Source organism: Saccopteryx leptura, chromosome 1 (genome assembly GCF_036850995.1).
Source record: "Saccopteryx leptura isolate mSacLep1 chromosome 1, mSacLep1_pri_phased_curated, whole genome shotgun sequence".
Classification (NCBI taxonomy): Eukaryota; Metazoa; Chordata; class Mammalia; order Chiroptera; family Emballonuridae; genus Saccopteryx; species Saccopteryx leptura.
The window spans coordinates 275,077,474-275,089,836 of NC_089503.1; the positions used below are offsets into that span (position 1 = coordinate 275,077,474).

At 39.0% G+C, this 12,363-nt stretch overlaps 1 protein-coding gene across 4 annotated transcripts in view; it reads left to right on the top strand.

Moving 5' to 3' along the window:
* Positions 1–429: 429 nt before the first annotated feature.
* KRAS (KRAS proto-oncogene, GTPase) overlaps positions 430–12,363 on the top strand; it is a 46,538-nt gene continuing 34,604 nt past the window's right edge. For 2 of the 4 annotated variants that reach the window (XM_066354253.1, XM_066354232.1), the window contains exons 1-2: positions 525–657; positions 4,466–4,587. In XM_066354253.1, the coding sequence (XP_066210350.1) occupies positions 4,477–4,587 (111 nt within the window). In that variant the 5' untranslated portion in view covers positions 525–657; positions 4,466–4,476. Of the gene's footprint in view, positions 658–4,465; positions 4,588–12,363 lie in introns of all 4 variants that reach the window. The other 2 variants (XM_066354247.1, XM_066354239.1) reach the window with 2 other exon arrangements.

Genomic DNA, 12,363 nt, shown 5'->3' on the forward strand with positions numbered 1-12,363 from the left:
GAGCAAGTGAGGCAGATCCCGAGGGACGGCGGGGTTTCCACAGCTTCTCGGTGGAGACCGGATCGGGTGCGGCGGACCGGCTCACAGTGTCGTGCTGGCGTGCGTGTGGCCCAGGTCCGAACCGGCGGCTGCCGGTAGGCGCTGCAGCAAGAGCCGCGGGCGGGCCGCCGCTTGAGTCCGGCCTCAACCCCCACTCCCGCGGGCCGAAGCCCCGACCTCCGGGCCCCGCCACCCAGGTCTCCGCCCGCTCGGCCCCGCCCCGCCCCCGGCCTAGGCCCCGCCCGGCCCCACCGCCCAGCCCCGCCCCGCCCCGCCGCCCGGCCCGCCCCGCCGCCCGGCTACCTCTTTCCCCTCTCCCCACACCGCCCTCAGCCGCTCCCTCCCCGCTCGTCCGTCTGGAGTGGAATCGAGCGCTGAGCTCATCGATAGCTCTGCCCTCTGCGGCCTCCCGGCCCCGAACTCATCGGTGTGCTCGGAGCTCGACTTCCCTAGGCGGCGGCCGCGGCGGCGGAGGCTCAGCGGCGCGGTGGCGGCGGCGGCGGCTGCTCGGCCAGCACTCCCGGCCCCCGCCATTTCAGACCGGGAGCGAACGCGGTGCAGGCACTTGGAGGCGGCGGCGGGGCCAGAGGCTCGGCGGCTCCCAGGTGCGGGAGAGAGGTACGGAGCGGACCAGCCTCCCTGGGCCCCTGCCCTGGACCCGACCCTCCTGGCCCGCGCCGGGCGGGGCGGCGGCGAGTGAATGAATTGGGGGTCCCGGGAGGGGCGGGGAAGGGCGCGGGCGTCGAGCCGGGGGGGCGCCGGGGAGCGGGCGCACGCGATGGGGGGTGCTGCAGCGGGAGCGCGGGGACGCGGCGACGCGGGCATGAGGAACAGGCGGTGCGGGGCTGAGCAGGGTGAGGCTGCAGGCGGCCGCCGCCTGTGCTGCTTCCTGGACGGGGAACCCCTTCCTTCCTCCTCCCCGAGATCGCGGCTGCGGGGCGCCGGGGAGTATCGCGGGCCGGGCGGGCTGTCCCCGGGGCGCTGGGGTGCGGTGCAGGTTACTCCCCTTGCGCTCCGGGCTCTCCTCCCCTTCGCGGTCCTTCCCTCCCTTCTCCCTCCGCTCCCGCACCTCTTCCCTCCCCAGCGCTCGGCTTCCTCGTTGCTGCTTTTTCTGCTGCATCCAGCATCCTTAGGACGCAGGAATAAACTTCTCCCTCGAGCGCAGACCGGACGGATAGTGGTCCTTTTCAGCGTGTAAGGGGACACATGAGTAAGGGGAGGTCGCGTTTTGGAAGAACGAAGGAAAGTGCTTAGAGACCACTGTTTGAGGTTATTGTGTTGGGGGGGGGGATGCATCTACAGCCGAGTTCCTGACTGTTCCCCTCCCCCATGCATGGCCTGTGACATTGCCTTGGCCACAAAGGAGGAGGTAGAGATGGTGGTGGAAGAACAGGTGGCCAACACCCTACAATGTAAAGCCTGTGACTTAGTGAAAAGGAAAAAGTTAATCCGAGAAGGTCTGTTTTGCTTTGTCAAGTTAAAACACGACGGAGAAAACCCGCACAGCAGAAGCAGCGCTTTCCCTCTTGGTGGTTGAGTGTAGAGAGTAATAGCCAGAACCATCCTTTCCCTTATCTCTTGTATATTACCCTCATCCTTACAAATTTGACCTCCATCCCAAGAGTTAATACAGTATTCTTAAACAGCACTAACAATTTTTTTTTAAAACTGACAACAGAAGTTAATTGTAGCAATCTTTCAACCAACTGCTTGAAATACTCTTAGGCATGTGCATGGTAGAGTTGAAGTCCTAAGCTAACCTTAAATCTTGATGTCCATCAAAACAAGTAGTTAACAACTGAAAGGTGTTTTCTAATTTCTACACAAAATGTATGTTACATTTGTAATGGAAATTCATTTAAAAGGAAATTGGAAAGAGTCTGTTCATAATAATCATATCAGAATCAACCATATGAAAGATGTCACTCTTAGGTCTGAAATGCTTGCTTGGACATAGACATCAAATATGGTTGATATCAATGCTGAGGTCGCCGGTTCGAAACCCTGGGCTTGCGTGGTCAAGGCACATAGGGAGTTGATGCTTCCAGCTCCTCCCCCCCTTCTCTCTCTCTGTCTCTCCCTCTCCTCTCTAAAATGAATTAAAAAAAATATGGTTGATATCAGTACTACTTGCTTTGAGGCTGAAGCCATTCACAGGCATTCTTCGTTTTTAAGAGATGGTAGATGAGATGATAATTTAGTTTTATGGCAAATAAAAGTGATTTATTTTTTTCCTTAACAAAATTGTCACATTTCTACTCCTTATCAGCTTCTGTAGCTTTGGGTGAGAAGGCTCCTTCTGGCATGTGATCTTCAGTAAGCCACCTTGGGAACCTGTTCTCTCCAGTGGACTTAAATATTACTTGATTTTCATAATCCAACTTAAAGTCCCCCCCCACCCCCAAAACAGCCACTTATAAACAAGTAGAACAGAAGGTGTGTTTCAGAGTTTACACCTGTATATAAAACTAGGCTCTAATTTACTATCCACAGGCCCTCCTAAGCTAGCAAACTCTTTGGTTACAAGACTTCCTTTATAGTCTTCAAAGTTATCCGAGACCCCAATGTGGGGTATGTCAATATTGATCACAGAAAGGAAAACTGAGAATTTTAAACATATTAATTTGTTTAAAAATAAAAACAAGAAGCCCATTACTTGGTAACATAAATAGCATTTTTTAATGAAAAACAGCTTTTTCAAAATTAGTGAGAACGGTGGCATTGTTTAACACTTTTGCAAATCTCCTTAATTATATGACTTAATAGAAGACATCTGGATCCAGATATCTGCTTCTTCATTCAGTCTATTGTGATTACACATCTGGAAAACTCAGCTGTACACTTGTGAAAGAACAAGAGTGGAAAGGGTAATCAACATTGTAGTATTTCTATGAAAACAGTTTTTAACCTCTTGGACCCTCTTCTCCCCAAAGCTGTAGGAACCTGGACCACATTTTGAGAGCTGTTGTTCTAGGTTACCCAAATTATTTTGTGGGCTTTGGTGGGCAGGGATACATTTTGGTGTGATTCTCCTCATTGCTCCCATTTGTTCTGACCTATATTTTGAATAAAAGTGGGAGCAAACAGAGTAAGATACTTTGTAGTGGCTCCCAAGGTGGCCCTAGAAAAGAACAAGTAAGGCGAGAGTAGGCCTGCGAGCTGCGGCACATTAGTCTGGGATAACAGCAGTTGTGTAGACTGTCTACTCTGAACGAGGCCTAGGAATAGGGTAAGGAGGTGGTTAGTCTGTTATTTGGAAAACCATAGGATCTTTTCTTTGCATATTTTTGCCTATTTGGATAAGTCTTGGTCTTCAATAAATAGGTGCTGGATGTATATAGTGTTTATATCAGCACATTCATTAATTTGGGGTTAATAATAAAATGTGTGTTTACTGCCATTCTTTCTGCAGTTCCTTGTTTGTAATAACGTAGTTATTAAGGGAGAGGAGATAAAATTAAATAAGTTCATTTTATTTAAAAAAGTTTGAAACAACTGACTAAAAAATATTTTCTGTCTTGTACTGTTAACCTTATAAGTTGTCAATATTTATTGCAACTGGTGGGAGATGATGTGTGAGATGCAGAGAGTAAAAGTAATGTGCATTACTGGGAAATATTCACTTATATCTCTTTAAAAGCAGTGCTTATATTTAAATTTTACATAATTACATTTTCGTGCAAAGTACTATTTTTTAGCAATAATATAGGATTATACATTGTGATTGATGATCCAATCAACTGTACTGAACATTTCAAAATTCTCAAAGTTCTCTTAGTTCTTACACCCTTATTTTCACCAGTACGTATTTACAGGTTAAACCGTTCATCAGATATTGTCCTTTTCTTTTACTACTCAGTGCAGCTTTGACAAGCCTTCCCCGCCTCCTGCCCTCATCAGATTCTTGCTGTTTAGGAGAACTAACTATGATGATGCTTTTTTGAAGTTTTCTGTAGCTCTTGGCTCCAACAAAGACACTCAACATATCCACTTGTAACTTTAGGGGCCCTGGCCAGCTAGGAGAGAGAGCTGTCAACAGTTCTGTGAGGGTGTGTCCACAGAGCATTGTGGGAGACATTTGATTTGAGTAAAGTCATGGCCTGTTCCTTTGAGAGCCATTAACTGTTAGAACAGCAGACTGTCTGTTTAGATAGAACAACCTGAATATAAGATAAAAGAACTTTGTACTCTGAATGCATTTTTCTGAAATGTCGATGGGGGAGTTTGTAAATGTAGTGCGATTCATTATGGTACACATCTGTAGTCAGCTGAAGTGTTTATCATTGAATTTTGTGAGGTATTTTAAAATAATTTTCCATATAAAGGTGAATTTGTGTTAAGAGGTATTACCGGAATGTTTGGGTTATTTTAACCATGTGTGACACATGTTCTAATTTAGTCACATTTTCATTATTTTTATTATAAGGCCTGCTGAAAATGACTGAATATAAACTTGTGGTAGTTGGAGCTGGTGGCGTAGGCAAGAGCGCCTTGACGATACAGCTAATTCAGAATCACTTTGTGGATGAATATGATCCTACAATAGAGGTAAAGCTTGTTTTAATATTATGCGTATTGATTTGTGCAGGCCCATCCTTTGGGTATAAAAAAGTGTTGTTTTCTTTTAACCTTATTTTGTGACTACTCAAGACAAGAAGACTGAATGTAATTTTATTAAGTTCTCAGAAATGTACTTAGGTTGTAAGGCTTTATTTTAAAGTTATATGCAACCCTTCTTTTGGGAGAACCTCAAGATTTGTGGCATTCATCCTATGTTAATATATGTGTATTTTGACTAGAAGTGTTATTTCCAAGTTTTGGGAGAGGGTAAAAAAGTGAATTTACATCTTATCTGTACCTAACAGTCATTTTTTAAAAATGTGGCAGTTATTTTTATGGGGGTTTTTGGTAGGTTAGAGTTGAATTGTACTGGTGAAATGTATCATTTAATGGTCGATAAAATAAACTTAGTGGTATTTTCGTTTTCTCTTCATATTGAAGTGGTAGAGAGACATATATCAGATGATATATAAAGTTACCATTACCAATCCATACCTTTGCAGCACTTCTATAATTTACTCAAGGAAATATTAAAATTGTTTTTATTACAAGTTGATTAATGAATTTTCAGACTTTATTTTAATGAAAAATCCCCAAAGTAAACACCAGCAGCCAAATGATAAAGGCCTGAAAGAGACCTTCAGAGAGCAGGTTATATCAAGCAGATAAGGATTAATCTAATCCCAGAGACCTGCAGGAGGAGGTGGCACAGCTGTCCTCGTTAATGCATTTCCAGAGTTACCGTATTTTATGCATAATCTGAATCTTCACATTAAGTTTAATATCGATTCAAACGGAAAAAGGTATACCACTTCATCTTCGAAATAGACTTACGTTGTAGGATTATTTCTTAGACTTCTTTACCCCAGGTTAAGCAGTCCTAAACCCTTAGTTTTTATTCTAGATCTGATATACTAATTTTTCAAGTCAGCTCTGAAAAATTCCCTAGAACTTTCTCTGAGTCCCAAGCTGTGTAGTGTGTTGAAGAAACACTTTGTATAGAGAGGTAGATTCTGACGGCATTAGTGACTTTGGGAAGATGTTTATGCAATTTAGAACTTTGAGGATTGATTAGATAAGTTTTTATAAGGAAAAAAATGGAGAAATAACACATTTGCAAATATTTGATTTGAACATAGGAAGCAACTTTTATTTGGCTTCCAAGTTTAAGAATTAGCATCAGTAAAGGGGAGGAGTCTAACTGAAGTGGACCACCTGTTTGGTAGTCTCTCTAGGTATTCTCTTGCCGAGTCTATATGATGCCAGTGCTATATGATGGTTTTGTTTAGTTTTCTTCTTGTCTTCAAGGAGAATTAAATAGTTAACTCATTTCTAAAGCCAAGGCTACTTGGTATACTTCACCATTTAAACCAGAAGTGAAAGGAAGTTTTAAATAGAATCCAGGTTAAGCATAGAAGTGTTCCTGGGATTCTGGAAAATGGTTTTAGCAGAAGTACCAACCATCTTCTCTGATAATCTGAGGAATTTCATTACACTATTTCCTATCAGAGGTCATGAATGCTGTATGTATGATAATGTGATAAAATAGGTTAGGAAACCTTTTGGCCACAATTAGTAAAGTGCAATATAAATCTTAGAGAACTAAAGCTAAAAGTTTATCCTTTATTTTGGGATGAGGTAGAAAAAGTTTATAAACTCAACCCATAACTCTGATTAGTATTGCTGCCAAACCGGAAGACTTGACTCTGGGGACATTGATTGCCTGTGTATGAACCTGGAACTGACACTCCCTCACTAGGTGAGCCACCTGGGAAAAGTATCATACAGAGATTGTCTCTGAGGCAACTGAAACATTAGGTTCTTGGTGTGTAGTTCAACTACAAAAAAGGCAAGATAGTCTATTAGTTTATTTTTAATAAATAGTTAAGCTAAAATGCTGACTTGATTTTTTTGTAAAAAGTTGAAAAGGCGAATGGGGATATCACTACTGCTGTTAGGTTTTGATTGGTGAATAATGTAGGTCAGAGAGAAAAATGACAGAGGACATAGACTCTGCACATGTGGAATTTTCATCAGTTTTCCTGCATTAAAATAAACAAAGACATGGAGAAAATAATTTTAAATCAAGTAATACCATATTTCCTAGTGGTTTAGAATTTACAAAGATTTATATACTATGAGATAGATAAGAAAAGTAGTCATTGTTTCATTCTATGGATAAAAATGGTCTCTGGCAGGTGATAACCTGCCTAAGGATACTTGGCTAATAAGTGGTGGCATATTAAGTTTTCTGAGCCTAAGTTAAATGGAATTTCTACTGTGTCCTTATATAACTTTTTAAAAATGAAAAATCAGCCTTTGAGCAAAGAAATATTCAATTTTGGAGGTCGATCTAGATTTATCCATATACTAGAATTTTATCTGAAGTACTGTGTAATGGCATCTTAATGGCAGAGATATGGTGTAGCATTAGGTATGACACATTTGTGGAGCGTGTTTATACTGAGGCTGTGCACATGATAATCACCTTCTGTTCTGAAAGATTTTACCTTTATCTTTTATGAAGTCCATCAAAGAGTTCCAGAGATAATGAAATACCTTATTAGTGTTATTAAATTATTAAAAAGTCAGAGCAATCCCCCAAACATAATGCCGGGCTAGAAATAATGTATGTTTTTATAGTGTAAGATCTTTTGCTATTATGAAAACATGTTCTCTGAGATGTGTTTAGCAAGGCAAAATTGGATAGAAGAAAAATTTTGTCTTAAAAAAATACAAGTAGTTATAGACATAGAAATCATAATGATCAGTTGACCAATTACAAACATATTATATATATTTACTGGATATAATATACTAGTAAGCATAGATCTAGCTAGAAGTATTTTTTCCCAGTCTCCAATTTATTGACATCTGCATGTTTCTGTTAATGTGACACTTATAATGCAGTCCAAGTTTTATGCCCTTTGATGAAACAGTTTTCTACTCAGTAAGGAAGAATGGATTCATAATTAGATTGATTTGTTCCATCTTTAGTGCTCTGAGCTGTAATAGCTCAGATTTATCAGTTTTTCTATTTTTAATTTTTCCATGTTAATTATGGAATTTATTTTATTTGCTGAACAAGGTATTTATATTATATAGAGAAATTGTAATATTAAACAGTATTGAAGAGTGGTGTTAAAAAAGCATTATACAAACTTGCAAGCTGTAATTTTTCTGGCTTTCTGTGCATGTATGGGTAGTTATCAATGAGGGGTAAGTGGGTGACTTTGCCTTTAAGGGGACATTTGGCAATATCTGGAGATACTGTTGTTGCCACCACTGGAGGGAGCTACTGCTGGCACCTCTGGTGGCTAGTGCACAGGACAGCCCCGGAACAAATTACATGGCCCAAAATGTCAATAGTGCTGAGGTTGAAACTCTAATATGTGTTACACATAGCTTTAAATTAAACATCCTTAAATTGTTAAACTCAAGTCCTTGAATAGGTTTATATGAGTTCTCCTATAATATAAATTTAAGCTTTACCTTTTCTACCAGTAATGCATTATATATGTTAGCTTATTTACTTTAGCATTCTATAGAAAGATTGTTTTTAAAATAAAGTAACACATAGCAATTTTGCAAATGTAGTTCTCTTCAAGGCTCTTCCCCCCTTTCAAATGAGTGCCCTCTACTGGTCAACTTATTTGCTTTCATAAGAATAACAAATATCTACTAAATTTGGATAGTTTTCCTATTTAAATTGTGGTTATAATTATTTTCTAAATATGAAGATTTTATGGTTTATTTTATTATTAAAATCTAAAGTATCATTTTACTTTCTGCTAATGTTAAAATAGTGGACTAACTACTGTATTTTTCACTCCATAAGACTCACCTGACCATAAGACGCACTTAGGGTTTTAAGGAGGAAAATAAGAAAAAAAGTATTCTGAACCAAATGGTGTGTTAAAATATTTAATAAAATATACCACAATAATATTTCAACAATGTAAACTCAACAGCAGTATTAATAACCATTAGCACTGTTATTAACAAATGAGAAGAGACTTTAAATGTTCAAATTCTTTTTTAGTCGTCCGGGAACCCGCAGCAGCTAAAGAAAATGAACATTCGCTCCATAAGATGCACGAGCATTTCCCCTCCACTTTTGGGGAAAAAGTGAGTCTTATGGAGTGAAAAATATGGTAGTTAAATATGTAAGTGAGTATTTTTAAATAAGAAATGAAATGTAGCTGAGGAATAAAAAATAGAGGAGCTTATTTTGTTTGCAGGAATAAAAAGTGGCACATTGGCTCTGAATTTCTTTACATGCACACCGGAGGCTCAGAGCTTAGTAATGTGTTAATGGAGTGTTAGGAAGGGCCTATTCAGAAGTGACAAATTGTGAAAGTTCACATTTTATAGACTTTTATAGGACTGTCGAATAGTTATGAGCACCTGAATTTTAGAATAAACTAACACAACCTTGAGGCACTGTATTTAGGTCAACTTAATAAATATTTACTTAATTATAACTAGACCTTAATGTTAAAAATTACTGCACATGTTTCATTCTGACTTGAGTTTTTATAAATACAGAGCTTTAAAAACATACAAATGAAAGTTTCACTTATTGGAAATAAGTGAAAGGAAAAAAATTATGGTTTGACATCTCTTAAAATTCAGGTTTTAACAATGAAACTAATTCCTTAATTCCACAAATATTAGTGCCCACTTTGTGGGCTGGAGACACACGGAGGAGCAGAAGAGACCAAATCACTCCCTTCATGGACGGGGCTTACTAGTCTTAGATGTATATTGAAGAGCAGTGTTTCTAGACAGTGATCCTCTTTGTATATAACTTAATTTAGAGGCTTTATGCCTTAGGAAGGCAGTAGATTTCCTGCATCTCTTAACTATATTATCATAGTGACTAGATTTATGGAAATTATATTATTTTGATCTTAGTAGAAATGAGTAGTAAAATAAAATATTTGAGATTTAAGTAGGGACATAGTACTTAGCTTATGTAATTTTTCATTTTTTTTGTTTTGAATACTTTCAGATCTATGGAAAAGTAATAAAAAATAGTACCATGAATACCTGTTACTCTGAAACTAGACATGCTTGCTTGCTCTGTGTGTATGGCTGCTTTCACACTGCAATGTGAGTGACCCTATTCTAACAAGAAGAGCATTTTCTTGTAGAACCACAATGCAGTGGTAAAATTTAGGAAATTCAACATTGGTACAAAAAATTATCTCATATATAGTCTATCTAGTTCATAATCAAATTTCTGAGTTCCCAGAATGTTCTTATTTTTTTAGCAGTTCCTTTTTTCCCCTGGCTCAGCATCAGAAAATCAGTTGTCATGTCTCAAAGTCTCTTTAAATCTAGAACAGTTTCTCAGCTTTTCTTAGTTATATATGACAGGGGTACAGACCAGTTGTTTTGTCTGATTGTTTTCTCATGATCAGATTCAGTTTAAACTAGTGGCTTTCAACCTTTTTATACTTGAGAACCAGTGAAAATAGAATTATTTTAGGGACCACTAAGGCAGAAATCACCCTGAGCATAAGCAAATTTGACTAAGATCATTGGGTCTGTAGTCTTCATACAACATCAGGGTGGTTAACTCTCAGACCAGCACGAAATTTCTGGCAGACTGGTCTCGATTGGTAGTTGAAAAACTGGTTTAAAGAGTTTGGGCCTCGAATATGTTATGTCCTTCTCTGTGCATCATATCAGCAGGCATAGGTTTGTCCCATTATCGATGAGCTTAACATTTTGATTATTAGTGTAAGGTGATGTCTGTTTTCTTTCTGTAAAGTTGTCTTCACTTCCTTTATATTTTGTACTCTGTAGGGAGATACTTTGAGAATATAAATATCCTGTTTGCCAACATATTTGCACCCAGTGGGAGGTAGCATCCACTAATAACTCTCACCGGAATAAATCACTACTGTAGTGATTGCACAATGGTAGTTAATCTTCTAACTCTGTTATTGCTTCTACATTTATTGGTTGACATCCACCATAATAATGCCTTTCTATTTTCTCATCACTCTCCTTTTTTGTTTGGTTTGTCTTATTTGTATTGGTATGGAATCATGGATTCTTTTTTATTCAGTGTGTTAAAGTTTAATACTATAATTACTGATATTGATTCTCAAATTTGTTTTGATATAGCCAGTGGAATCTCTTTCAAGCTAGTCTCTGTGTCCTTTTGACATGTCCCCATCAGTTTGTTTGTTTTTTTACAGAGAGAGGGATAGATAGGGACAGACAGACAGACAGACAGGAACGGAGAGAGAAGAGAAGCATCAACCATCAGTTTTTCATTGCGACACCTTAATTGTTCATTGATTGCTTTCTCATATGTGCCTTGACCACGGGCCTTCAACAGACCGAGTAACCCCATGCTCGAGCCAGGGACCGTGGATCCAAGCTGGTGAGCTTTGCTCAAACCAGATGAGCCCGCGCTCAAGCTGGCGACCTCGGGGTTTTGAACCTGTGTCTTCCGCATTGCAATCTGACGCTCTATCCACTGTGCCACTGCCTGGTCAGGCCCCATCAGTTTTTGACCTCTACTTTTGTCACAGCGTGTTCCTTTACTAGGGAATGATAATTAAAAATACTTGGATATTAGGTATGTTTTTATTGCGATTGGGGTGTCACTGCTTCTGGGCCTTTTTCAATGCAGAGCTAAGAAATATATTTCATTATAAAATCATGGATTTATTTTTTTTCACCTTTCTCCATATCTTCTTTCTCCCATGGTGAGAACCCTGGTTCTACCTTGTTATCTTTAATAAAAATGATAATATCTGTCTTAAATCCTTGTTCTTGCATTATTATGTAAATAACACAGATTGAGTGAATTAACATTAGGTTAGTTTCTTTATTGTGTAATTGGGATTAGATATTTTTCTCCAATGAGAAAAGTAGGGATCATTTTCATTTTCAAAATATTCTTAAAGCATTCAGGAAAAGATTGAGCTATTTGTGTACATAAAAATTAAGACATCTTTAACAAAAATACAAGACAAATGGAAACCTGCTGAAACTATTTGCATCATATATCAAGCAGGAAGCTCTATTGTATAACTTTTAGAAACTAGCAAGCATTGAAAAGGAAAAAGGGGGGGTGAGGATATAAATAGCCAATCTATCCACCAAGAAAATAAGTAAGTGATATATAAACATAAAAAGATACTTTATTAACATAGAAATGCAAGTTCAAACAAGTAACATTTTTTACTTTCATTTTGGCTAATATTGACATGATAACAGTGCTGGGAAGGGTATGTAGAAATAATCTTAGAACTTTCTGCAGGTCAGTTTGGCAGTATGTATTACAGTGTAAGCTGAATGTCATTTGACCACTTCTAGATCAGTTTCACTTCTAAGAATTTATCCCAAGGATTCAGTTGGATACGGGTTTAGGATGAATTCACAGGAATGTTTATTGCAGTGGTGTTTATGATTTTTTTAAGTGGAAATAACCTACATGTCTACCAATAGGGAATTGGTGAAGTAATTTATGGTGTATTTGTACAAATTAAATTATACAATTATCAAAAAAACCCAAACTATATCTATATGTACTGACATTGAAAAATGTTCATTATGTAAGTTAAGCTCTGTCATAGCACATTGTATAGCATGTGATTTCATTTATCTAAAAATAATGTGAATGTCAACATAGTATATTAAAGGACATATGTCACTTTTTCAGTAGTTTTTGGTTTTTAAAAATGAACTACCATGCAGTTAAAAAGCTCGTAGTTGGGCCCTGGTTGGTTGGCTCAGTGG